This window comes from Gossypium hirsutum, chromosome A08 (genome assembly GCF_007990345.1).
Source record: "Gossypium hirsutum isolate 1008001.06 chromosome A08, Gossypium_hirsutum_v2.1, whole genome shotgun sequence".
NCBI lineage: Eukaryota > Viridiplantae > Streptophyta > Magnoliopsida > Malvales > Malvaceae > Gossypium > Gossypium hirsutum.
In genome coordinates, this window is record NC_053431.1 from 166,610 (window position 1) to 193,259 (window position 26,650).

Genomic DNA, 26,650 nt, shown 5'->3' on the forward strand with positions numbered 1-26,650 from the left:
TTAATCAAATGAATGGAAAAGGACACCTGGCCTTTCCTATGCGAATATTTTATTTATCCTTTTTCGAATTATGGAAAGATTTATTTAGCCAAAAAAGAAAGGAATTAAGGAAATATATAAATATTGCGGTATTTTCAGTTAATTATTTGGTATCATAAACTTAATGGGTCAAAAGTGACCCAAAATGAAAAAGGCCGTAATGGCCCAGCCTTTGCGAGTAAAAATAAGTCTCCTTGTTCTTCTTTCACTCTGTTCAATAGCTGAAGAAGCTCCACGCTTACTGAAAATCTACATTTTTTTTCTTTTAAAAAGAGGGAAACACGATGATTCATCTTCAATTGTTAAGAAAATCGTCGCAGACTCGATCGAGAAAGCAATTATCGCAGCTTTTCTCAAAAATCTCTCAAATATCTTCGCAACCATCCAAGCCGTGCGTTTCTATCAATTTTCTTTTTTTAAATTTCTGATACCAGTTGCTTTTTCGATCCATTTAATTCCCTTCTTTTAATTAATTAGCAGGCCTTCTTTTGGCATTGCCTTCGATATAGACGGCGTCGTTTTGCGCGGGAACACTCCTATTGGTGGCGCTTCCCGAGCACTTAGGAGATTATACGACGGTTCCGGTATGTAATGCGTACTCATTTATACCCAATTGCCTCTAAAATGGTAATTTTTACTTTTTTTCCCCTATAAATTCATGAAAAGGGGGAGACTAAGAGGAACTGGAATTGCAAATATTGACTGTTCAAGGAGTTAAAGTACAATCAAAGAAAACCTCATTTAGAATTAATTATCTATTTTTTGGTTATTCGTTCTTTTTTATGCAAGAACATTGGATTGACTCTGATTAGTTCATTTTTTTTCTGGCAGGTGTTCTGAAGGTTCCTTTTGTGTTTTTGACTAATGGTGAGTGAATTCTGTGTGTTCGTTTCCATGTCCTTAAAGCTCATTTGTTTTTTATGGTTTCTTCTTTGTTTGCTGTACTGAAACTTAGATATGTATGATCTTGGCTGTTAAATCTGGGTCTGGCTATCTGTCATTACATTCTAGTCAATTACTCTCTAATTCATGTTTCATTATTATTTACAAGCATGACTTTTATAATTAATAAGTGGATCTTACACATGTAAATGATAACGAATAGTGTACTAATAAGTAATGGATTGGATCCTAGATAGCTAGCTTTTATAGAAAATTATGTTATCTGGATACTTTATTTTCTCTAAAATTATGTTATACAGATACGCTTCACCCGGTCACCCTGAATTATTAGAGTATAATAGAGACTTAAAATCACTATAGGTTTTAATTATGGTTTCCGATTTTGAACATGATGAATGAAGCAGCTTATTCGATTGATATTGTTGGCTCCAACTTCTCACTTTCTACAGGGGGCGGTATTCGTGAATCAAAAAGAGCTGCGGAGTTGTCAGAACTCCTGGGTGTAAAGATTTCTCCTTCACAGGTTATATCTTTTGATGTTTATATTATTCCTTTTTTTTTAATTGTTGGCAAAGAAAGCCTCGTGGATGGTGGTGTTAGTGGCTGACAAATTACTTTTAATTCATTCCAGGTATTGCAGGGCCATTCACCTTTTAAACAGCTGGTGAACAGGTACAATTTATAATTTATCAGGGTTCTTTGTTTCCTCCAAAATGTTGTAGCAAATATGACCTCTACATGTATTTGTTGAAAAATTTTGAAGGATAACTGTGTTGTTTTCATGGAGACAATTATTAATTCGGAGGGAACACTTTAAAGGAAAGGAAATGTCCAAACGAGAGTCAAGCATTTTGTTTTTAAGTTATGTAATCTAATTGTCTCATTATTTATTATTGTTATTGCCATTTAGGTTTGAGAATGAATTAATTGTTGCTGTTGGGAAAGGCGAACCTGCTGTGGTGATGTCCGAATATGGATTTAAGTACGTTTCTAAGTATACTTCTTGCTATGTCATTGGAGATGCTAACTGCTTTGCTAAAGATGCTGATAAAATTTTGGATAGAAGTTCCGACTGATTTGTGTCTATCGATTTTGTTATGCAGAAACGTGATTTCAATAGATGAGTATGCACTGTACTTTGACAACATTGACGCACTGGCACCGTACAAGAAATGGGGCACCATAGATTTTGCTGTAGACAGAACCAGAAAATGCAGCATTAATTCCAAGAGAGTTCAGGCAGCATTTATCGTTAGTGATTCTGTTGATTGGAGCAGGGACATTCAGGTCACCTTAAATAATATAGCCATATCAATTCTTATTCCGTGACAGTACTTAATTGATATTTAATCTAGAATGACTTAATTATAGCATCAGATCTTTTTAATATCAGGTTCTTTGTGATATTTTAAGAACTGGAGGTCTTCCTGCAAGTGAAGAAGGGCCTCAACCGCCTCTTTATTTTGCACATGATGACCTTAAATATCAGGTTAGTTAAGATTGATGCTTTAGAACTCAGTTGCTTTTTACCTTCTATGGAGCCTTTTCTTACAAGTAGTAATACACTGATAAGATGCTGTTAAAGGTAGGGTGCTTTTCCTTCTGAACGTTTGGGCATGGGAGCATTCAGAATTGCACTGGAATCGGTCTTCAATAGGTAAGGGTTGAGTGTATATAGACAGGCGATTATTCATTAATTTGACTGTTAGATATTACCATCCTTTCCTTTTGAATTTTCTGAAAATGATTCCTTCACGTGGTCTATTAGTTTAAGTATTACTATATTAATCTGGAATTCCTCATTAGTCTTTGTTAGCAGTTAATGCTCGAGAGACAGCTTTGTTAATTCCACTAAATTAAACATGCAGCATTCATGCTGAAGCTCTGAAGTATACATATTTTGGAAAGCCAAATCCAGTTGCATTTAAGAATGCTGAAGTTGTGCTAAAGCAACAAGCCTCGTTCATTTATCGTGAGCTTAACATTGTGAACCATGCAAACTCTGGAAGTCATGACTTCCAGACACTATATATGATAGGAGATAATCCTGCAGTCGACATCAAGGGTGCACGGCAGGTTTGTCTCTCTCCCCAGTTCATATTTTTATGTCTAGGATGTAAAGCTATTAACAGTGGGAGAAAACCGTGGTTCACATCCCAGGCTGGAATTCCTTGGTTTCCCATTTTGACAAGGACTGGTGTTTTTAAGGGAGATCATCATTCTAATCATCCCGAGTTTCCAGCCAGTATGGTAGGCACTTCAACTCTCACCGAATATTGTTTTCTTTTTTTACCAAACCAACTTGATATGACCCTTAATCTTTGGTTTCGATTAGCACCACCCTAAAACACTTTGTTGTTACTGCTGCAGGTTGTTGACACTGTGGAAGAAGCTGTGGACTTTATTCTTAGAAATGAGCATCAAATCACAGATTAGCAGCCGAATCAAATGGTATTCATCCATTTAAGTTAAATTCCATCCATTTCAAATTCGATTTCTTAGTTTGAGTCACATTAAAGAAAGCTTGATTACAACTTTTTTTTCCATTAAATTTTATATTCTCCAAGTGGCAGTCATGTCTCGGGGGTCTAAGGTCACATATAGTTGCCATGGCCCTAATTTTGCTTTTGAGACCATTGCCATTCTTGTTTCTCTTCATTTCTTCATTAGCACTTAACCAATCATATAGTTTGAATTTTATATTGTTTGCTTCACTCCTTTAATATATTAAAAAAAAGGTATATTATTTTATATAATGATTTCAAAGAATCTTCTGGAAAGCATTGATTAAGACCATATATTATATATATCAGTCATCACCTTTAGGTCTAATCAGAATTATTAATGGAATAAATATCTCAAACTATGTAAAGAAACATTTGATTTTGAACCTTTTCCTTTTGCCCAAGTGTAATATTTATATTTCTTTTCTTTGTCTATCCTTTTAGTTAGCGGCTCATGTGTTTAATTAATCCTTATTTCTTTTTATAATTAAGTAATGGTTTGAATTGGTTGAACCCTTTATTTTATATATCAATCATAGAGTAATTATGAAAACTACTAATTTTGTATTGTTCTTATTTGATTGAAAATTTTAACACGTATGTGTGTAAGGATAGTAGTTGTACTTGTTTGCTTGTTTGGTAGGTAGATAAGTTTTTTTAATAATGGTACAAAGTAATATATGATAGTTTATGCGTGGGGTTAAACTGACTTACTTAATAGTTTTTGATATATTCGATTCGGTCAAGCACTCAAGTCGGTTAAATTGATTGATTATGATTTTTTCTAACTAAATTGGTTCACTTAACAGATTTATAATATTATATAATTTTTAACTTTTTAAAATGTATTTGTAATATATGATATATATAAAATTTTAACCAAAATCCAATTAAACTTTTATTTGTGTTTTGTTTCTCATATTTAGAAAAAAAAATTATAAAAAAAATTAACCAACTGAACACCAATGCTAAGTACTGAAGTTGGTCAAGTAGACGGCTAAAATTTATTCAATTAATTTAAACTATTTTTTTAAGAGTGAAAATGTCACGATGAAATAAAAGTAAGTTACTAGCTTCATGATTATTGTTCTACGCTTCATATACTACTATCTTTTTAAGGTTTTTTATCTTTTCATTTATATGAAGCTTCGCCTAAATAATGTTTTTTTTGACGACTTATCCTTATATTCCGCTATAAAAAAGGACAAAGATCTTTTGCGACGACCAGCTTGCTGCCAAATCATCGTGGGACAATCAAATACCGCCACGCAAGCAAATCGGTGTGTTGTTTTAGTACATAAAACTGCAAAAAATACACAACTGCGTCATCATCACATTTATATTAGGGTAATAATAAATATAATTTTTTTCTTAATTGTTTGACACATTAAATAATTATTTAGTTGAATAAAATTTTTGGAATTTATTTGTAACGTGTAATAACAGTTTTAATTCAATCCATTTATTGTCCGATTCGCATGATTTAAGTATTGACTTGGCGTATAATTAGGGGTTTAGTCACTCTGAATCGGTTTTTTGCCTGAATATTACCTAAAATTACAATTTATTTTTATAAAAATAGAACATATATAAATAAATAAAACCCTGAAATTCGAAGTTTTCTTTTTTCTTTTTTGTTTTTTTTATTTTATTGCTGTGTGTTTTCTTTTCATTCTTTCTCTTTCCAAAGCATTCTCTTTTGTTTCTGCTTGGACGGTAAATTCTTGGGGTTCAAACACTTTTCTCCTCCTGTCCAGTGGAGAAAGTGAAGGAAAAAGAACAGAAAAAAAGAGAGGAAAGAGAAAGAAAATAAATCCAAAAAAGTAAAAATTAGGAGGGAAAGTTTTTTAAGATTCTTTAAAAAAAAAAAACTATTATTGAAACATGGGTTGTTTTGGTTGCTCTGGTCATTCAACCGACGATTCAGACTTCCCAAGAAACAAGAACAACAGGAGGAATGCTAACAACAGCAATAAAAACAAACCCCATGATCAAAGACAAGCCGTTTCCGGTCCCAGTTCCTGTTCCAGTTCCAGTTCCAGTTCCGGTATTGGTTTTTGTTCTTTCTATGTTTTCCTTTTCCCTTTTTCTGCGATGATATGCATTGTGTTTGATCATGTTTTTGTGTTTTTTTTATATCCCAATCTTGATCTTGTGATATGAAATTTAATTAGGTAATATCATGGAACTAGTGTTTTTTGTTTGTTTGCATGATATGATAGGAAAAGGCACTTCCATTTTTATAATCCAAAATCCCTGCTATTGTTTTTATTTTGTCCTTGTTGGATATTTTTTTAACTATTGATGATTTGGGGTCATTACAAGACAATCTCTGTAGCTTGTCTTATGTTTCTCTTGTTTCGGTTTTGGGGTTCCTTCTGCTTGAAGTAAAAAATGCATCAAAAGAGAGTGTAAGGAAGGAAGAAGCATCTAAGGATGAGGAGTTATTGATGGAGGTAAGGAATATGAGTTTGCATGGTGGTGAGGATTCCAAAGTTGGAAAAGCTATCATGCGGGCACAGTTGTTTACATTCGATCAAGTCATAGCTGCAACCGGCAACTTTAGGTCCGATTATTTATTGGGGGAAGGTGGTTTCGGTAAAGTTTACAAGGGATTCTTGGAGGACACAAACGAGGTTTTCATTGTCTCTTAACAGATTTTTGCATCGTGCATTGTGTTCTTTGTTGAAGTTGGTGTGGTTACTTACTTTTTCTCTTTACTTGCCTGTTGTATAGGTTGTTGCTATTAAGCAACTTGATCAAGATAGTCTTCAGGGCAGTAGGGAATTCGCTGCCGAAGTATTGACGTTAAGCACAGCTGAGCACCCAAATCTCGTGAAATTAATAGGGTTTTGTGCCGAGGATGAACAAAGACTATTGCTTTACGAGTACATGCCATTAGGGTCTTTGGAAAACCATTTGCACGGTAAGAAAAATTCTCCTGCTGACTTCATTAGTTTTCTGTTGTATGACATGGCGACGTATTAAACTTCATGGATACAGATCTCTCACCTGACCAAAAACCACTCGATTGGAACACGAGAATGGAAATAGCAGCTGGTGCGGCGAGGGGATTAGAGTATTTGCATGTTAAAATGAAGCCACCGGTCATATACCGTGACTTGAAGTGCTCCAATATTTTGCTTGGTGAGGGATATCATGCCAGGCTGTCTGATTTTGGCTTAGCCAGAGTTGGTCCTAGTGGGGATAAAACTCATGTTTCTACAAGGGTTATGGGCACTTATGGTTATTGTGCACCGGATTATGCAATGACTGGACAGTTGACGTTTAAATCCGATATCTACAGCTTAGGGGTTGTCCTTTTGGAACTGATTACGGGTAGGAAAGCAGTTGACTATTCGAAAGATCGTAATGAACAATATCTTGTTGCTTGGGTAAGAAGAAACTTATTCCCACTTTTATCAATTCAATATCTTCATTTGGTTACCTTCTCGGTTTTCCGTTATTTGATTGCAGGCACGACCTTTGTTTAAAGACCGAAGGAATTTTTCTCAAATGGTTGATCCTCTGCTACAAGGTCAGTATCCGATGAAAGGTCTCTACCAAGCTTTGGCCGTTGCTGCAATGTGCGTACAGGAACAGCCTAACATGCGTCCGGCTATATCTGATGTAGTCATGGCTCTGAATTACCTAACCGTCCAGAAATACGACCCTAACAACTCTGCTCAGAGCTCACGAAGGAGCATGACATTGTCACCGGGGAAAGGACGAGTTGCAGATCGTGTTAAGGGTTTCTGAGCCGGAGAATCATGTACATATACATATAATATTAGAAATAAAAACGGCAAATATACTTAATACTATATGGTGCCAATTTATCGGATTTTGCATCACATAAGGTAACTACTAGCATTACTTAACCTCCCTAAAACAGAGATTTTCTTTCTTCCCCACCCCCCCTTCTCGTTGCCGGTGTACATGTGAGTTAGGGTTCTTCTAGGAACCGTTTTCTCCCCATGAAAACTTTCCTTCAAGGAATATCTTTTTACAGTGAAAAGGAAATTCTTACATAACTATGTCTTAGTATTATTGTTTATTGTTGTGTCTGAAAGAGAAGCTATGAACAATTTCTGCAATCAGCTTGTCCGAATTCAGTGCTTTAAGAGACAAGTTTATGCAGTGTCATAGACTCATAGTTCATATATGTACCACAAATTATCCATCCAATATAAACTATATACCATTTGGTCCTTTTTTTTACATTTTTATTAAAATTATTTTCATTATTTCTTTATATCATGTCAAATTCCTAATGTTTTAAATAAAAATTTTAGAAATATGCCATCTAAAAGATTTTGTTTTTGGCCAGTGTCATTAATAAAACTATTAAATATGAAAATAAAATGATATGTTTGAGCTATAATGGATCAAATTAACATTTCAAGTCAATTATTATGTTGTCTATTACATCATTGAACTAAATAATAACATTATACAAAATAAATTAAATCACAAATTTAAGCAGAAGTCATAATTTGAGATTTCCATGTTGCATTTGGACAGGTAACCTCAATTTTGAAGCAACATTGGCTGAAGCAAACAATCTATCTGACAGCAAAAGCTTACGCCTAAAGGGATATAAACCCGACACAGCTTGATTAGAATCCAGAAAAATGGAGCAACTATTTACATTGTTGTTGTACCAACCACTTATTCCAAATCTACATATTTTTTTGTCAGAATACATGCATTAAATATATTTATGTGTTTGTATCATTGATTGAGTCTTGCTTTGAGTATGCTGAAGCGTATTATTCTCCAAACTATGAATTGAGAAGTAACTATGAGTAATTTCAAGTATTGTATAAAAAAAACAACCTATAATGAAATGCAGTTTACATAAATATGTTTTGGCCGAATCTTAACATGTATAAATGTCAAACTTTTTTAAAGATTTCGTCATAAATTTGATTCTCATTGTTAGAACATAATGAAATTATATGCATTATTTTGAATTGATAAAATGATTGAAAACAATTCATGAAAAATAACTTTTTAAGATGAACATAGATTTTGGTCTCCACCATCCTATTTATTGTTCTTCCTAGATGAAAAACCCTTGGTTGTATTCTCTGCATGGAATTGGCTTACATGTTTTGTGGTGAATGGAGGAGCTATGATTGCGGTGCCTTTCATCTCCATTCCTACCTTACAAACATGTTTAACTTGTCGTTTTGTCGTGTCATTACGGGGACAAGTGGAGCTTTCATTCACTGCTTTGTGCATTTCTCAACTGTGAATTGTTTACAAGCCATATTTCTATTTGACCCACTCTTGGTCTGTTGGTTTGATTCCACTTCCCACTCACTGAATTAAGCTATAACATTTTTTTAATTAATTTTTTGGTTTTATTTTTATAAAAATATTATGAAAGTTTTTGTATTAAATGTTAGATTGTATTTTATCATTCTATTAAAAATTTCATTTAATTTTATTATTAAAAATAGATTATTATATGTCAATATAAGATGCATTTAACATGCTATATGTTACTATTTAATTATTCTATTATTCATAATAATTAATAAAATTTTAAAAAATAATTTATTATTTAATTTAATATATAAAAATTAAATTACCTAGTAAAATCGAATCCACCATAAAAAATAGCTTACTTGGGAATGAGTCCACCTCCTAACTAAATGAAAGACATATTAACCTAAGCATGGAAATAATAAAGGGATAATATTGGAATTTCAAATTCAAATAAATACATTTTTGTAATAAAAATGAATAGCGTATTTGGATATATAAACTCGTCAACAAATATGAATAAATGAATGCATAGCTGCTTGCATCAATTCTCAGTTGCACTGGATATTCATCAAAATTGAAGAAGACCGAAACGACGTCGAAGAAGCAAATAGCGCCTTAAGGTTGGGGACAGATCCAACGGCTGGAAACTTCCTAAATCATGCATGGGTTCGGTCTTCCTTCCTTTCTTTTCTCTTTCGCACTAACTCAAACTCAACTCACTGAGTCGAGTCACCCCCGTGTTCATTCTATCTTTCTCTTTCTCTTTCCACTCTCTTTCCCTCATCCTACCCTTTTTCTTCTTTTTCTCCTCCAATCTCAATCCGACGGCTGCCATTCTACCACGTCACACCGTCTTCTTCACCCCCTCCCCCTTCCCTTTCTCCCATCTTCCTATTTTATTTAACTAACTCCCTTTAGGGTTTCCAAGATTTAACCAAATTCTAACATTTTTTTTAAATGCGTCTTTTTGTTTTTCTTCAATAAAGAAGAAAACGAAGCAATCTCCAAATCTTCAATTCGTCGACGCTCTCAATTTCACCGCAGATATTCTTCCTTTTCCTTTTAAATGAGGTATTTTTCTTATTCTCAATTCCGTTTCTAATTCTTCATTTTAATTCCATCATGTGTAGTTTTTTTCCCTTATTTTTATTCTTCTAACCTTTTTTTTTGTAATTTCAAAGTTTCAGAGTTTGCTTATTTGTTTAGGGTTTTGATGAATTGGCTGTATTCGGAAACCGTGATAATAAATTTTTAAAATTTTTGGTAGAATTGAAGATTAGAATTTTTTTCCCCTTTCTGGTGTGTTTGTCATGATGGCAATTGAGAAGAACAACTTTAAAGTTTCGCGGATTGATTCGGAGTTTTCTTCTGCTAGTAGGGATACCACTTCGTCAACTGATGAGGATGAGCTTCAACGTCCAAGCTCAGCTATTAATTCTGATGGTGCTGGTGATGATGATGATGAAGACGATGATGATGATGAATTTGATGATGCTGATTCAGGAGCAGGTTCAGATGACTTTGATTTATTGGAATTAGGTGAAATAGGGGCTGAATTTTGCCAAGTTGGCAACGCGACTTGTTCCGTACCTTTTGATTTATATGATCTGCCCGGGTTGGAAGATATTTTGTCTCTTGATGTCTGGAATGAGTGTTTAAGTGATGAAGAGAGATTTAGCCTGACTAAGTTTTTACCTGATATGGACCAGGATACATTTATGTGGACCTTGAATGACCTTCTTAAGGGTAATAATTTTCATTTTGGGAGTCCTAGTAAGAAGTTGTTTGATATATTGAAAGGAGGGTTGTGTGAGCCAAGGGTTGCCCTTTATCGGGAGGGTTTGAATTTCTTTCAAAAGCGGCGGCATTACCATCATTTGAGGATGCATCAGAATAATATGGTTGCTAAACTTTGTCAAACAAGGGATGCTTGGCTTAATTGTAGGGGATACAGTATTGAGGAGCGGCTTCGTGTTTTGAATATTATGAGAAGTCAAAAGATTTTGATGTATGAAAAATTGGAAGATGAGGATTCTGAATCCTCCGAAAGAGGTGACTTTGGTGAAGGGCTGTGGAGCAGAAGGGTTAAGGACCGAAAAGCTTTGCAGAAAAAGGGTCACCATGGGGTTGATCCTACTTTAGAATCCGTTTCGCGAGGGCAGATGGTGGGTTTGGAACCATCAGAGTACAGGAAGCAGAATCCAAAAGGTATACTGAAGGCACGTGGATCAAAATTTCCTTCTGCAAAGGAGTTTGGTGGTGGTGTTTATCCAGGTTTGGATATTGATACTGAGCCATATGGTTTTCATGGAACCCTTCCTCGACAGAAATATAAGTCAGGGGCAGCAAACAGGACAAGGGATCAGATGAGGTTAGACGATGATGGTGAAGACCCAATGTTTGGAATTAGTATTCAACAGGACCGACATGCTGTGCATGATAGCAAATCACGCAAATCTGGTTTGTTGAGAGCAGGGAAGACGTATGGCCTTTTAAGAGGGGAAGAATTAGCTGGTGACAGTTTCATGGCTTTGCCTCCGTCTTCAAAGCATGATTTGCGAGCCTATGGTAGGAACAGGGATGTGAATCAATTTCCTGATGCAAAAGTATACACGTCAAAGCCACCAAACATGAGAACACCCTATGATTTTGCCAAAAAGTCCAAGTATTCTGAAAATCATCAGCAATTTGCTGTTGGAAATCAGATAAAGCTTATGAAAGGCAGAACTCCACAATTGCCACTGAAAGGGAGTCGATTTGACTTGTCGGAACGCACCGAACTGTTTTGGCAAAATAAGAACCAAGGGGAAGATTTTTCTGTGGATTCTTCAGTTAGATCTGATGATTGGAATATTAGGAGCAGGAAATGTAAAATGGGGCCAGAGTGTCCTGATAAAGCTTCCTCACAACAGATGAATGACCGATTCTTGTTTTCTGATAATCGAATTAAATCATCACAAGAAAAGATCAGAGGGAACCACGTGCAAAATGGAGGACCAGTAATGGCTGTTTCAAAAGGTAGTAGAGCATTCCTTAAAAATGAAGAAACAGAATCTGACTCATCTGAACAGTTTGATGACGACGATGATAGCAATCCTCTAATGAGAAGCAAGTTTGATTACCCAAGTGGTGTCATTGAAGGTTCACGGCAGTCTTCATTGAAGTCTGGCCTTGATTCTAGAAAGATAAAATCTTCAAAGAAAGATACTATGGAGGATGGATGGCCTCTTGATGGAATCAATCGCATCTCTGAAAAGAGCTTTGGGGAAAATGTGCACGTGCCAGGAGTAGAAAGCTACTATTTTAAAGGAAAACAGAAGTCTAAGATGCACGAAATAAGTCCCTTGCAGAACTCTGCTTCTAGAGCTTTTGGCAAGGTTGATAGGAAAAAGGTATCCAAGTTGAGCAAATCTGGCCAATTAGGAGAGAAACTTGGTGACAGATTAAAGATGTCCTCAACAAAGGCCTACCCTACTGAGAAAAGGCTGAAAGGTGAAGTTGTCTATGATCATCCTATGTCTCAACGAGATTATCTGCTTAATTATCCTGTTGATGAGGAGGATGCTTCACCTGTGACACTACCATTGGCAGATGAAAATAACAGGCGTAGAACTGGGAAAAAAGGCCGGAGCATTGAAACATATGATTGTGGTGAAAAACCTGAAGCTTCATTGCTTGGGTGCAAGACAGGGAAGGAGTATGTGGGAGATGTCGACAGAAGAGGTGAAGATGGTAACCTGCAGTCTAACCTTCAGAAGCGAACTGATGATTCCCTTTCCTTGAAAAAAAAGGGAAAACGGAAATTGGAGGTTGATGCTGTTACCTCAGATATGGAAGCTTTGGAACCACATGGTGCAGAAGTGCAAGTTACAGATGTTGAGATGGAAATCAAACCACAGAAAAAGCCGTTTACTCTGATTACCCCTACAGTTCATACTGGTTTCTCATTTTCGATTATACATCTTCTTTCTGCTGTTCGCATGGCAATGATCACTCCACTTCTAGAAGATTCCTTAGAGGTTGGCAGACCTCGCAGGGAGCAGAATGGAAAGCAGGAAGGTGGTGTGAATGGTGTTCTTTCTTGTGAGAACACAGCTACTGATCCGGATCAGCCTGTGCAAAGAAGTATACCTTCTCTTACTGTTCAAGAGATTGTTAATCGTGTAACAGTGAATCCCGGAGATCCATGTATCCTTGAGACACAAGAGCCGCTTCAAGATTTAGTTCGGGGAGTTCTGAAAATTTTCTCATCAAAAACAGCGCCTTTGGGGGCAAAAGGTTGGAAGGCACTTGTTGCCTATGAAAAGTCCACAAAAAGTTGGTATTGGGTTGGTCCAATTATGCATAGCTCAAATGATCATGAAACAATTGAGGAGGTGACGTCACCTGAAGCCTGGAGTCTTCCTCACAAAATGCTTGTCAAGCTGGTTGATTCTTTTGCAAATTGGCTAAAAAATGGTCAAGAGACTCTCCAACAAATAGGGAGTCTTCCTGCACCACCGCTTGAATTGATGCAAGTAAATTTAGATGAGAAAGAAAGGTTCAGAGACCTAAGAGCACAGAAAAGCCTTAATACCATTAGCCCAAGTTCCGAAGAAGTGAGAGCTTATTTCCGTAGAGAGGAGCTTCTTAGGTATTCTATTCCTGACAGGGCCTTCTCTTACACAGCTGCTGATGGCAAAAAATCAATAGTTGCTCCTTTGAGAAGGGGTGGAGGTAAACCGACTTCAAAGGCTCGAGATCATTTTATGCTGAAACGTGATAGGCCACCACATGTTACAATTCTTTGTCTTGTGAGAGATGCTGCTTCCAGATTGCCCGGAAGTATTGGCACCCGTGCAGATGTTTGTACTTTGATAAGAGACTCTCAATACATTGTTGAAGAAGTTTCTGATGCACAAGTTAACCAGATTGTTAGTGGGGCTTTAGACCGTTTACATTATGAACGTGATCCTTGTGTACAATTCGATGGAGAAAGGAAATTGTGGGTTTATTTACACAGAGAAAGAGAAGAAGAAGACTTTGAGGATGATGGTACTTCATCTACTAAGAAATGGAAGAGGCAGAAAAAGGATACTGCTGAACAATCTGATCAAGGAGCTGTAATTGCGGCTTTTCATGCAGCCGGGGATCAGTTGGGATTTGATGATGATAAAAAGATGGAGACAGAGTGTGAGGATAGACAAAATCCGGAGGCTAATGCTGATGACAGTCATGCATCGGAACAAGGTCATCCAATAACAAGGAATCCTCTTGACGCAAATCTTGTCCAGGAAGACAAATTGCTATGTCAAGAAAATTCTACAAACGAAGAATTTGATGATAATTGAACAAAAGAAAAACAAGAATTTGATGATGAAACATTTGGGAGAGAGAGACCAGTTGGACTCCTGAGTGCAAGCTAATTATGATCAAATTATCTCAGGTAATTTTCCAAAATTCTATGAAATATTTATATTTTTGCGACCAACCAGATAATGGTTTACTATAATGAAGGATTGTTTATATTTTTGCAGGGTCAAAGTCCAGCTACTGTAGAAGGAAGCATTTGTGATTCCCACTGAAGGTGTGTGTTATATGTTGGAACATTACATGTATAGTGATTCTAGCACGAAAAATGTAGATTAGAAAGTGACCTGATGATGCCCAACAATGTGTTTACTACAGGTGGATACTTAATGATTTTGCATTTTCCATAAATATTTTTTTGGTAAGTCCAATTATAGATCATATGTTCATTGAGCTTACAACAAGTGCAGTTTTGGCGTTGTAATGTGCCATAAAATGCATTGTCTGGTTGTACTTGCTTTTTGGTTCAGTTACTTGAGCATATAGCCAGGGCAAGCAATTTTCATATTTTCTATGAGGTCTCAGCCTGTAATGTAAGAGATTATTGCAAATATATTCCAATATCAAGTCTATTCAATCTTATTTTTTCAGAGTGAGTGTAATAAACCAATTGCATTTGTGAAATAACTCCAATGGGAAAAAAATGTAAATGATTTATTTCAGTTCTAGATTACTATTTACTAGCAATTTTATATTGACACATGTGAGTAGACACTTAAAAGTTCAGGCCCCAAAAAATGATTTAACCTTTTTTTTCTTTGCATAGCCACTAGAACCAAGGAACATATCTTCAATTTTTACTCATACCATATATGATTGTGATATATGACCATTTCAAGATATATTGTTCACTATCTGATAACACCATTCTTTCTGCTGTATTTATTGTATATTTTTGCAGCTGAACTGATTATGTTCATAACTTTAATGACTAAGGAATCCATTTATAACTCTATTAAATTGGGTTTTACCCACATTTTTCTTCTGATTTACCCCACTAATATCATGTATTGGGAAAGTTTGTTCACAGAAAGATGTATATAATATTTATTAATAAGATTGAAAGAAATTGACAGAACATACATATAACATCAACTGAAAACAAATAATAACAGTTGCAAACATGTGACTCAAACAGCCCTAGAGACTCCTTCATTTGTGTGAATAACAATTGGATTTCTAACATCATAAGTATCATCTGACCATATCAATGTTGCAGACACCATTGATCGTTTATCCAAAGCTTTTCCTGAAACAGTAACATTGTAAGACTTCTTCTCTGTTAGAGACTTGAAAGACAAGATTTGAGGAACCACTTTGATTTCGAGTTCCTACAGGGTAGCGATTGTTGCATTGTAAGTAGATCTTGCTAGATCAACATTTGTTACTGTTCTATGGAAAGTGACTTTGAATGGCCTGCCTGCTGGAACTAAAGCAGTGAGTGTAGGATAATTGAAATCTCTTGGCAACATTTTAGTAGAGTTCTTGGGACAAGAGGTGTCGTTTCCAGCTAAATTTTTGATGGAATCTTCATCATATCCAATACTGCATAAGAATCTTATGTTGTCACCTTCTACGGTGTCGTATACAAGTCCGGGGTCAATGGCTTTTACAGGGTTGACATGTCCTGATCCATAAGCAAATTCGGCACCTTGATTCATCGGTGCATCCATCAGAAAAGCTTGGCAAAAGAAAACAAATGTAAGGTCGTAAACGTGACATATGTTACAAATTACAATAATGGCAATGAATGATTACCAGTAGTAATAAGAGCAGATTTAATGGCAGAGGGAGACCAATGAGGGTGAAAAGTCTTAACGTATGCAGCTACACCAGCAACATGAGGACAAGACATTGAAATTCCTGATATTATTTTGTATTTAACTCGCCTTTTATCTATTGTAGTCGTTGATGGTGAAGCAACTGGTGAATATGCAGCCAATATATCCACTCCTGGTGCACTTATATCTGGCTGCAACACATTTATGGAGCTATTTAGTATACAAAACACAGGCAAAACAATGATAACATCCGGGTTATCGGACCAATGCATGCCTTTAGAATGTCTGGTACAATGGAACTATAGGAGCAAATTTATCTTTAGTTGTTTCACTTCTTAATATTTCTGCTTTAGGTTCTCTGTGACATAATGAGCAAAGCATTAGTTTTATTTTGCCTAACATAAACAAAACCGATGAAATAATGACCCAAACCGTCGATATATACATACTTGGTGGAATTGAGGTAGGATATGACCGAATCATAGTCCTCGGAGCTTGAAGTTATAGCAGACAATGGGACAACAAATGAAACATCGTCCAACTCATATTTCGTATTAATCCTAATGCACCACCATCGTAAGCTGCATCTACACCGTCCATCTCATAGCATAAGAGGATCTTGTTCTTAACCGAAGTTTTATTCAGGCAATCGGCATGGCACGTGCTGAAAAAACAACCAACAATGTATCAAACATATTGCTTATGTCTAAATCTCTGTAAATCAATGAAAATGCAGGCTTGTCATGGAACTAACCGAGCACTGGCCTCATCGCAATAGGATGTTGCTTGCAGCCCATAAACCAATGGAAACTTTGTTGTATTAAGACTAAATGAGTTAATGGATAATCCCTGCTTGCAAAGAGGAAACCATTATAGTATCAAGTTAAAAGAAAAAAACTACGAGTGTCGGAGCAACATAAGTAGAAAATACGATAGTTCTTACAGTTAGTGTCTTCCCATTCCCAAGAATAACCTTGTCCACAAAAAGGCGATCAGTTGTGCTTGCAGCAACAGTAAGTATCCACGGTGCTGTACTCTCCAATGCTTGCAACCCTGCTGTACCACTATTGTCTGCTGATTGCTTAACTAGTACTCCTTTCTCAGCTGCATGGAACGCACCAATGGCTATAGCATCCTCGTAAAACTCAGTTGAACTTTCCAGTCCTAATGAAACTGTTATAAGATCAACTCCATCAGCAATGGCATCATCAAAAGCTGCCATGATGTCTTCTGAAAGACACAATATACCACTGCATACTTTATATGCATTAATCCTTGCTGATGGAACCCCTCTCTTGCAGTTCCTTCAGCAAATCCATAGAAACTAGCATTCACTACGTTGTTCCCAGCTGCTGTGGATGCTGTATGTGATCCATGACCCTCTGTATCCCTGGCAGAATCTGCGGTGTAAACTCGAGCTCTGATAAGCTTACTGAAAGATAAGCACCAAGTCATTATGAGGATCAGGGATATGAATAGTGGTCTGAGATTGGAAATAGTGGAATATGTTTACTTGTTACAAGTGAAGTTTTGGCCACCCTTACAAGCTCCCTTCCACTTTTGGGGTGGTGGACCAAAGCCTTCGCCGCTGAAGCTGTTTGACTCGGGCCAGATTCCGGTATCAGTGACACCAACAATGACATTGCTCTTGGCGGCAGCGTTCGGTTTACAGCTTGATTGCGTCCCAAGAAATCCCATGATCTTGTTGTATGAATGTGAAAAACTTTACTTGGAAAAACCGAAACCACTCCTTTAAAGCCTGCATATAACTGCATTGGTGAAAACATATCATTAAGGCAATGCCATTGAATTAAAAAAAAAAAAGACAACTCATCTTCTACCACTTACTTGAAAGTTTCTTTGCCTCTTCATTAGTTAGCTTAGCTGCAAATCCATTGAAGCTCCTTTTGTAACTTCGGATTAAGTAATTTTCCACAGAGCTGCAGAGAAGAAAAAAAAAGAATCGACCATCATACTGATGGACCAACACTTTGGCTTAGGCATCAAAGGACATCCTCTAAAAAAATGGCTTCCTACCTGTGTTTAGAAAGTGCTTGAAGGATATTGGAATGGTGAGATGAAGCAATGTAGTCTCCATCAGGAAGTGATCCCAAGTATGCAATGTAAACCTGCATCATATATGATGATGGTCATCATCGCCATTATTATAATTCATGAACCAGTTCCATATAAACATTGTTAAAAATACTTGTCTTTCGATCTTCATGTACAGCACCAGAGCGAAGGCTTATACAAACTGTGATAATAATAAAAAAAGTCAAGAAACACCAAGAAACTTGATTTTGTCATTTTTTTTTCTATTTGTTTGATAGTATGCATAAAATAGAAATTATAACTGGTATTTACAGTGAATTGGAACATATCTGGAAATTTTACTCATACCATATATGATTGTGATTTATGACAATTTCAAGATATATTGTTCACTATCTAAAAACACCATTCCCTCTGCTGTATATGTTGTATATTTTTGCAGTTGAACTGATTATATGTTTGTAACTTAAAAGATAAAGGAATCAATTTATAACTTCATTTTTCTTCTGATTTACTCCACTTAAAAATCTGGGGTGTTGCAAAAATCATGTATTGGGAAAGTTTGTTCATAGAAAAATGTAATATTTTATTAATAGATTGCAAAAAATTGACTGAACAAATAAAAACAAAATGCAGACTCAATCGTGTGACTCAAACAGCCCCACGGACACCTTCATATGTGTGAATAACGATGGAACTTCTAACATTATGAGTACCATCTGACCATATCAATGTTCCAGACACCATTGATGTCTCACCCAAAGCTTTGCCAGAAACAATAACATTGTAAGACTTCTGTTCTGTTAGAGACTTGAAAGACAAGACTTGAGGAACCACTTTGATTTCGGGTTCCGACAGGGTAGTGATTGTCGCATTGTAAGTAGATCTTGCTATACCAACATTTGTTACTGTTCTATGGAAATTAACAGTGAATGGCTTGCCTGCTGGTACTAAAGCAGTGAGTGTAGGATAATTGAAATCTCTTGGCAGCACTTTAGTGCTGTTTTTAGGACAAGACGTGTTGTTTCCTGCTATATTTTTGATGGAACCTTCATCATATCCGATACTGCATAAGAATCTTATGTTGTCACCTTTTATGTTATCGTATACAAGTCCAGGATCAATGGCTTTTACAGGGTTGATATGTCCTGATCCATAAGCAAATTCAGCTCCTTGATTCCTCGGTGCATCCATCGGAAAAGCTAGGCAAAAGAAAAAAAATGTAAGATCGAAAATGTGACATATGTTACAATAATAGCAATGAATGATTACCAGTAGTCATAAGAGCAGATTTAATGGCTGAGGGAGACCAATGCGGGTGAAAAGTCTTAACGTATGCAGCTACACCAGCAACATGAGGACAAGACATTGAGGTTCCTGATATTATGTTGTATTTAACTCGCCTTGGATCGGTTGTAGTTATCGATGGTGAAGCTACCGGTGAATATGCAGCCAATATATCCACTCCTGGTGCACTTATATCGGGCTGCAATGCATTTAAAGAACTATTTAGTTTACCTTAAAAAAGCAAAATAACGATAAAATCCGAGTTCTGGGAGAAATGCATGCCTTTAGAATGTCTGGTACAATGAAATTAGGACCCTTTGAAGAGAATGAAGCAACTATAGGAGCAGATTTATCTGTAATTGTCTCACTTCTTAATATTTCTGCTTTAGGTTGTCTGTGACACAACGAGCAAAGCATTAGTTTTATTTTACCTAACATATGACAAAATAATGACCCAAACCATCGATATGTACATACTTGGTGGAATTCAGGTAGGATGTGACCGAATCATAGTCCTTGGAGCTTAAAGTTATAGCAGGCATTGGGACAACAAATGAAACATCGTCGTATCCATATTTCGTAATTAATCCCAATGCACCAGCATTGTAAGCTTCGTGTACACCCTGCATGTCATCGCATAGAATGATCTTGTTCTTTACCAAAGTTTTATTCAGGCAATTAGGGAAACACAACCTGAAAAGGACCAACAATGAATCACACATGCGGCTATATCTGAATCAATCAAAATGCAGCTTGTCAATGGAACTAACCGAGCACTGAACTCATCACAATCGGATGATGCTTGCAGCCCATAAACCACTGGAACCATTGCTCTATTAAGACTAAAAGTGTTTATTGAAAGCCCCTGTTTGCAAAGAGGAATCCATTACTATCAAGTATATAAACTACGAGAGTCAGAGCAATTCAAGAGCGATATAGTTCTTACAGTTAGTGTCTTCCCATTCCCAAGAACAACCTTGTTGACAAAATGGCGATCCATTGTGCTTGCGGCAACGCTAAGTATCCATGGTGCTACACTTGCCACCGATTGAAACCCTGCTAGACCACTATTTCCTGCAGATTGTACAACAAGTACACCTTTCTCGGCAGCATGGAAAGCACCAATGGCTACAGCGTCACTGTAGAATTCAAACACAAAGAATGATCCTAATGAAGCTGTTATAAGATCAACTCCATCAGCAATGGCATCATCAAAAGCTGCCAAGATGTCTTCTGAAGTACATATACCATTGCATACTTTATATGCGGCAATCCTTGCTGATGGAACCCCTCCTCTTGCAGTTCCTTCAGCAAATCCATAGAAACTAGCATTCACTACGTTGTTCCCGGCTGCTGTGGATGCTGTATGCGATCCATGACCCTCTGTATCGCTGGCAGAATCCGTGATGTAAACTCGAGCTCCGATAAGCTTACTGAAAGATAAGCACCAAGTCATTATGAGGATCAGGGATATGAATAGCGGTCTGAGATCGGAAATAGTGGAATATTTTTACTTGTTACAAGTGAAGTTTTGGCCACCCTTACAAGCTCCCTTCCACTTTTGGGGTGGTGGACCGAAGCCTTCGTCGCTGAAGCTGTCTGACTCAGGCCAGATTCCGGTATCAAAGACAGCAACAATGACATTGCTCTCTGTGGCATTACGTTTAACAGTTTGATTGAGTCCCAAGAAATCCCATGATCTTGTTGTATGCAGGTGGTAAACTTTACTTGGAAAAACCGAAACCACTCCTTTAAAGCCTGCATATAACGGCATTGGTGAAAACATATCATTAAGGAAATGCCATTGAGCTAAAAAAAAAAAAAAAAACAGACAGCTCTTCTTCTACCACTTACTTGAAAGTTTCTTTGCCTCTTCATTAGTTAGCTTAGCTGCAAATCCATTGAAGCTCCTTTTGTAACTTCGGATTAAGTAATTTTCCACAGAGCTGCAGAGAAGAAAAAAAAAAGGATCGATCATCATACTGATGGACCCACACTTTGGCTTAGGCATCAAAGGACATCCTCTAAAAGAATGGCTTCCTACCTGTGTTTAGAAAGTGCTTGAAGCATATTGCAATGGTGAGATGAAGCAATGTAGTCTCCATCAGGAAGTGATCCCAAGTATGCAATGTAAACCTGCATCATCACACATTATTACAATTCATGAACCAGCTCCAGATAACATTGTTAACAATCTGTCACTGAAAAATACTTGCCTTTCTATCTTCCTGTACAGCACCAGAGTAAAGGCTTATACAAACTATGAGATTCACAAAAATGTCGAGAAACACCAAGAAACTTGATTTTGTCATTTTTTTTTTTCAATTTGTTTGATAGTATGCATAAAACAGAAATCATAACTTGTATTTTATAGTGAACTGGAAGAATTGAATCTTATATCCAATTAACTGGAGTATTTAAATTTTTTTGTCTTTGTATAGCCACTACAACCAAGGAACTGATCTGTCAATTTTTACTCATACCATATATGATTGTGATATATGACCAGTTCAAGATATATTGTTCACTATCTGATAACACCATTCTTTCTGCTGTATTTATTGTATATTTTTGCAGCTGAACTGATTATGTTCATAACTTTAATGACTAAGGAATCAATTTATAACTTCATTAAATTGGGTTTTAACCACATTTTTCTTCTGATTTACTCCCCTGAAAATCTCGGGTGTTGCAAAAATCATGTATTGGGAAAGTTTGTTCACAGAAAGATTTATATAATATTTATTAATAAGATTGAAAGAAATTGACTGAACATACATATAACATCAACTGAAAACAAATAATAACAGTTGCAGCAGGTTCAATCATGTGACTCAAACAGCCCTAGAGACACCTTCATATGTGTGAATAACAATTGGATTTCTAACACCATGAGTATCATCTGACCATATCAATGTTGCAGACACCATTGATCGTTTATCCAAAGCTTTTCCTGAAACAGTAACATTGTAAGACTTCTTCTCTGTTAGAGACTTGAAAGACAAGACTTGAGGAACCACTTTGATTTCGAGTTCTGACAGGGTAGCTATTGTTGCATTGTAAGTAGATCTTGCTACACCAACATTTGTTACTGTTCTATGGAAAGTGACTTTGAATGGCTTGCCTGCTGGAACTAAAGCAGTGAGTGTAGGATAATTGAAATCTCTTGGCAACATTTTAGTAGAGTTCTTAGGACAAGAGGTGTTGTTTCCTGCTATTATTTTGATGGAACCTTCATCATATCCAATACTGCATAGGAATCTTATGTTGTCACCTTCTACGGTGTCCTATACAAGTCCAGGGTCAATGGCTTTTACAGGGTTGATATGTCCTGATCCATAAGCAAATTCAGCTCCTTGATTCCTTGGTGCATCCATTGGAAAAGCTAGGCAACAGAAAACTAATGTAAGATCGAAAATGTGACATAGGTTACAATAATGGCAATGAATGATTACCAGTAGTCATAAGAGCAGATTTAATGGCCGAGGGAGACCAATGAGGGTGAAATGTCTTAACGTATGCAGCTACACCAGCAACATGAGGACAAGACATTGAGGTTCCTGATATTATGTTGTATTTAACTCGCCTTGGATCTGTTGTAGTTGTCGATGGTGAAGCAGCCGGTGAATATGCAGCCAATATTCCACTCCAGGTGCACTTATATCAGGCTGCAAAACATTTACGGAACTATTTAGTATACAAAAAACAAGCAAAACAACGATAAAACCGAAGTTATCAGACCGATTCGTGCCTTTAGAATGTCTGGTACAAATGCATTCGGACTCCTAGAAGAGAATGAAGCAACTATAGGAGCAAATTTATCTTTAATTGTTTCACTTCTTAATATTTCTGCTTTAGGTTCTCTGTGACACAATGAGCAAAGCCTCAGTTTTATTTAGCCTAACATATACAAACCAACGAAATAATGATCCGAATCATCGATATGTACATACTTGGTGGAATTGTGGTAGGATATGACCAAGTCATAGTCCTCGGAGCTTAAAGTTATAGCGGACAATGGAACAACAAACGAAAGATTCTCTACTTGATATTTCGTAATTAATCCTAATGCACCAGCATCGTAAGCTGCATTTACACCGTTCATCACATCGCATAGAACGATCTTGTTCTTTACCAAAGTTTTATTCAGGCAATAGCTGTAACACGCCCTGAAAAAAAGACCAACAATGTATCAAACGTATTACTTGTCTAAATCTTTTTAAATCAATCAAAATGCAACTTGCCAATGGAACTAACCGAGCATGGGCCTCATCGCAAGAGGATGTTACTTGCAGCCCATAAACCAATGGAATCTTTGTTCTATTGAGACTAAAAGAATTAACTGAAAACCCCTGCTTGCAAAGAGGAAACCATTAGTATCTAATAAATAAATAAATAACTATGAGAGTCGGAGCAACAGAAGTAGAAAATACTATATTTCTTACAGTTAATGTCTTCCACCCATTCCCAAGAACGACCTTGTCAACAAAAAGGTGATCGGTTGTGCTTGCAGCAACGCTAAGTATCCACGGTGCTGCACTCGACACTGATTGAAACCCTGTTGTACCACTATTGCCTGCAGATTGCAAAACAAGTACACCTTTCTCGGCTGCATGGAAAGCACCAATGGCTACAGGGTCCTGGTAAAGGTCAACTGGAATTTCTAATGCTAACGAAACTGATATAAGATCAACTCCATCGGCAATGGCATCATCAAAACCTGCCAAGATGTCTTCTGAAAGACACAATATACCACTGCATACTTTATATGCAGCAATCCTTGCTGATGGAACCCCTCCTCTTGCAATGCCTTCAGCAAGTCCATAGAAACTAGCATTCACTACATTTTTTCCGGCTGCTGTGGATGCCGTATGAGTTCCGTGACCCTCCATGTCCCTAGCGGAATCTGAGTGGTGAGCTCGAGCTCCAATAAGCTTACTGTAAGATAAGTACTAAAATATCATTACTAAACAACAAATACTGAATCAGGGATTTGAATAATAGTCGTCCGATTGCAAATTTACTTGTTACAAGTGAAGTTTTGGCCACCCTTACAAGCTCCCTTCCACTTTTTTGGTCGTGGACCAAATCCTTCATCACTGAAGCTATCTGATTCGGGCCATATTCCAGTATCAAGGACACCAACAATGACGTTACTCTCGGCGGTAGCATTGCGTTTAACAGTTTGATTGAGCCCCAAGAAATCCCATGATCTTGTCGTTTGAAGGTGATAAACTTTACTTGGAAAAACCGAAACAACTTCTTTAAAGCCTACATAACAAAGAAATGGTGAAATCATATCATTAAGAAAATACCATTGAGTTTTAGAGAAAAAAAAAGACAGCTCTTCTTCTACCACTTACTTGCAAGTTTCTTTGCCTCTTCATCAGTTAACTTAGCAGCAAATCCATTGAAGCTCCTTTTATAACTTTTGATTAAGTAATTTTCCACAGAGCTGCTGAGAATTAAAAAAAAAAAAATGGTCCAAAACCGGTTAGTCATCTACAAACGGAGTGACCCCACGTACTAAAAGGGAACCAATCTCGATCATTGCCGATTACAGGTCCTATCTGAGTGTAGAAAGTGATTGAAGCATAGCGGAATGTTGAGATGAAGCAATGTCCTCTCTTTCAGGAGCAGCTCCCAAGTATGCAATGTAAACCTGCATGACCACATTATTACAATTTAAATAATCAGAAATTCATTTCAAAGATATAAAAAGAAGACAATACTTACTTTCCTGTCATCCTCTACAGCACCATGGCAGTGGCTTATACAAAGCATGAGAATCACAGTAATGTCAACAACCAGTAAGAAACTAGACATTGCCATTTTTTTTTTCTTTTCTGGAGAGCAAGTATAAAAGACAACATAAGTGGTATTTTATAGTGTGTACAGGCCAATTTTGGGCTAAACCCAAAACCCAACTAACCTAGCCCAATACCCTAAACCAACCTAGCCCAATACCCTAAACCAACCTAGCCCGATCCTAAAACTACCTGAGCCCAAATTTTAAAACCCTAACAGCCCATTTGTTTAAAAGATTTTCAGCAAACCCTAGTTTGCCTCCCCAAGCTAGCCGTCGCAAGCTTCCATGCGTGGCCCCCTCGTCCACCACGCCCCACGCGTCTGACACTCCCACTTGCTCCACCGTGCCCACCACCTGCAACAGAGACAGAAACAACGGCAAAAGGAAGCATGCGAGGAATGGGGCAAAGAATAAACAAAACAGAAGCAAAAAAAATGAGAGAAAGGAATGTTTATAGATCGGCTTTAAAAAGCCAAAATCAAGGATGAATGAAAAAAAACGCTCCCTGGGCACAATATACGTTTCTGCATACATACATAAACAAAAAAATCCAGTATAAAGGTGATCTCTAGTTTTTTTTTTTTCCCTCTTTCTTTTCGGATCTATTTTTGGTTTGCTAGATTTCTTTTAATTTATGGATCGACACCAAGGAAAACCCAATAATCTCTGAAATGAAGAGGTTTGGGTGAGGGTCGAATGTTCTTCTCAACTTTTTTCTTCTTTGTTTTTTTGTTTTATTTTCAAAGAAGCAAAGCACAATTTAAAGTTTTTTTTAAAAAAAAAAGGGAAATGAGATGGATTGGTTTACCAGATCTCCATGATTGCAATCTTCACAGGCAAAGGTTGGGTTGTTGACCGCACATCGTCGGCCATTAGTCCAATATTGGCTCGTCGTCTGCTAGCCAAATGAAACCCTATCATTTGGGGGTTAATGGCTGCTACTACTTCTAAAAAATGGTTGAAATTAGGTTATGTTTGAAGAAAAGGGGGTTTAAAATCCTTCACAAAGCTAAGCGGCACTGTTTATAGCAGTAAAGGTCTGCGCATTGGCCCAAAAAAGTGAAATGGATTTGCACCATTTTGTTAAATGGCAGATTTGCACGTTAGATCCCCCTCTTGCGCGAGTCTTCAATTTGTGCCCAATTGGCTTACCTTGTATTTTAAAATTTGGCCTGCTAATTTGTGCATCATTTCATTTTGATCCGCGGTTCATTAATGCATTGTGGATGCGAGATATTTACAAATTCAGTCCTCCTACATTTATGTGCATTGAGCATTAATTCATTTTGTAATTGCTTTATTTGCAAATTATCTTCCTTATTTTTACTGTAAGTTGAATTTGGCCTTGTAATTCTACGATTGGTTAATTTTTAAATGCATTTAATATGTGTAATACCTTACCGGGAATTATTATTTCTTGGCATTTAGTATATTATTTAAATTATTATTAAACATATATTTTGTATTTATATTTAATTTGCATCCATTAGTAAAGTTTTAATATTCTTATACATATAGATTTTAATAAGTTTGTAATTAATTGTGTTTTTTTAAAAAAAAATTATTATGTATATAATTTATGATAAAATTAGGTTAATCCTATAATTCATATTTTAATTAGATGATATTTTGACATATAATTACTT

The 26,650-nt window shown here is 36.6% G+C and overlaps 4 protein-coding genes and 2 pseudogenes across 12 annotated transcripts; 3 read left to right on the forward strand and 3 right to left on the reverse strand.

Annotated features, from left to right (window-relative positions):
- The first annotated feature begins 242 nt into the window (after positions 1–242).
- On the forward strand, positions 243–6,039 carry LOC107938445 (uncharacterized protein YKR070W). Of its 5 annotated transcripts, XR_005900005.1 has the most exons (14): positions 243–430; positions 517–623; positions 871–906; positions 1,392–1,465; positions 1,574–1,614; positions 1,853–1,924; positions 2,046–2,229; positions 2,336–2,431; positions 2,532–2,599; positions 2,811–3,018; positions 3,103–3,192; positions 3,313–3,393; positions 4,650–4,726; positions 5,374–5,493. XR_005900005.1 is itself a non-coding variant. In XM_041075473.1 (13 exons), exons 1-12 carry the CDS (start codon positions 324–326, stop codon positions 3,376–3,378), a joined length of 1,149 nt encoding a protein of 382 aa, XP_040931407.1. In that variant the 5' UTR covers positions 243–323; the 3' UTR covers positions 3,379–3,393; positions 5,835–6,039. The 5 variants fall into 5 exon arrangements, 4 of the variants coding, with proteins under 4 accessions (XP_040931407.1, XP_040931408.1, XP_016727104.1 ...); XM_041075473.1 differs by lacking the exons at positions 4,650–4,726; positions 5,374–5,493 and adding an exon at positions 5,835–6,039; XM_041075474.1 differs by lacking the exon at positions 4,650–4,726.
- On the forward strand, positions 4,829–7,667 carry LOC107938444 (probable serine/threonine-protein kinase PBL7). Its single transcript, XM_016871613.2, has 5 exons — positions 4,829–5,493; positions 5,835–6,082; positions 6,183–6,372; positions 6,450–6,841; positions 6,924–7,667. The coding sequence occupies exons 1-5, from the start codon at positions 5,331–5,333 to the stop codon at positions 7,203–7,205; spliced, it is 1,275 nt and encodes a 424-aa protein (XP_016727102.1). The 5' UTR covers positions 4,829–5,330; the 3' UTR covers positions 7,206–7,667.
- Positions 7,668–9,250: 1,583 nt separating this feature from the next.
- On the forward strand, positions 9,251–14,662 carry LOC107938432 (uncharacterized). Of its 5 annotated transcripts, none has more exons than XM_016871600.2 (4): positions 9,251–9,389; positions 9,710–9,794; positions 10,102–14,148; positions 14,240–14,662. In XM_016871600.2, the coding sequence occupies exons 2-3, from the start codon at positions 9,790–9,792 to the stop codon at positions 14,051–14,053; spliced, it is 3,957 nt and encodes a 1,318-aa protein (XP_016727089.1). In that variant the 5' UTR covers positions 9,251–9,389; positions 9,710–9,789; the 3' UTR covers positions 14,054–14,148; positions 14,240–14,662. The 5 variants fall into 5 exon arrangements, with proteins under 5 accessions (XP_016727089.1, XP_040931409.1, XP_016727086.1 ...); XM_016871596.2 differs by having other exon boundaries at positions 9,258–9,389; positions 9,905–14,148; XM_041075476.1 differs by having other exon boundaries at positions 9,258–9,389; positions 10,099–14,148.
- Positions 14,663–15,202: 540 nt separating this feature from the next.
- Positions 15,203–17,991, reverse strand: LOC107938415 (subtilisin-like protease SBT4.5; annotated as a pseudogene).
- Positions 17,992–18,442: 451 nt separating this feature from the next.
- Positions 18,443–21,563, reverse strand: LOC107938414 (subtilisin-like protease SBT4.3). Its single transcript, XM_041075477.1, has 10 exons — positions 21,412–21,563; positions 21,240–21,331; positions 21,050–21,141; positions 20,710–20,953; positions 20,142–20,628; positions 19,966–20,060; positions 19,673–19,888; positions 19,478–19,589; positions 19,181–19,394; positions 18,443–19,110 (listed from the first exon to the last, which is right to left on the reverse strand). Exons 1-10 carry the CDS (start codon positions 21,505–21,507, stop codon positions 18,560–18,562), a joined length of 2,199 nt encoding a protein of 732 aa, XP_040931411.1. The 5' UTR covers positions 21,508–21,563; the 3' UTR covers positions 18,443–18,559.
- A 362-nt stretch (positions 21,564–21,925) lies between these two features.
- On the reverse strand, positions 21,926–26,007 carry LOC121203342 (subtilisin-like protease SBT4.4; annotated as a pseudogene).
- Positions 26,008–26,650: the final 643 nt, after the last annotated feature.

What these genes read in the sequence shown, in the direction of transcription:
- LOC107938445 (XM_041075473.1), top strand. Translation starts at nt 324, where the DNA reads ATGATTCATCTTCAATTGTTAAGAAAATCGTCGCAGACTCGATCGAGA. An exon ending in ACATCAAGGGTGCACGGCAG is followed by an intron (nt 3,019 to 3,102) that starts GTTTGTCTCTCT and finishes TTCACATCCCAG; the next exon opens with GCTGGAATTCCTTGGTTTCC. An exon ending in CCGAGTTTCCAGCCAGTATG is followed by an intron (nt 3,193 to 3,312) that starts GTAGGCACTTCA and finishes TTACTGCTGCAG; the next exon opens with GTTGTTGACACTGTGGAAGA.
- LOC107938444 (XM_016871613.2), top strand. Translation starts at nt 5,331, where the DNA reads ATGGGTTGTTTTGGTTGCTCTGGTCATTCAACCGACGATTCAGACTTC. An exon ending in CAGTTCCAGTTCCAGTTCCG is followed by an intron (nt 5,494 to 5,834) that starts GTATTGGTTTTT and finishes TTCTGCTTGAAG; the next exon opens with TAAAAAATGCATCAAAAGAG. An exon ending in TTTGGAAAACCATTTGCACG is followed by an intron (nt 6,373 to 6,449) that starts GTAAGAAAAATT and finishes TCATGGATACAG; the next exon opens with ATCTCTCACCTGACCAAAAA.
- LOC107938432 (XM_041075475.1), top strand. Translation starts at nt 10,034, where the DNA reads ATGATGGCAATTGAGAAGAACAACTTTAAAGTTTCGCGGATTGATTCG.
- LOC107938414 (XM_041075477.1), bottom strand. Translation starts at nt 21,507, where the DNA reads ATGACAAAATCAAGTTTCTTGGTGTTTCTCGACATTTTTGTGAATCTC. An exon ending in CAAGCACTTTCTAAACACAG is followed by an intron (nt 21,142 to 21,239) that starts GTAGGAAGCCAT and finishes TCTTCTCTGCAG; the next exon opens with CTCTGTGGAAAATTACTTAA. An exon ending in ATCTGCTCTTATGACTACTG is followed by an intron (nt 19,111 to 19,180) that starts GTAATCATTCAT and finishes TCTTTTGCCTAG; the next exon opens with CTTTTCCGATGGATGCACCG.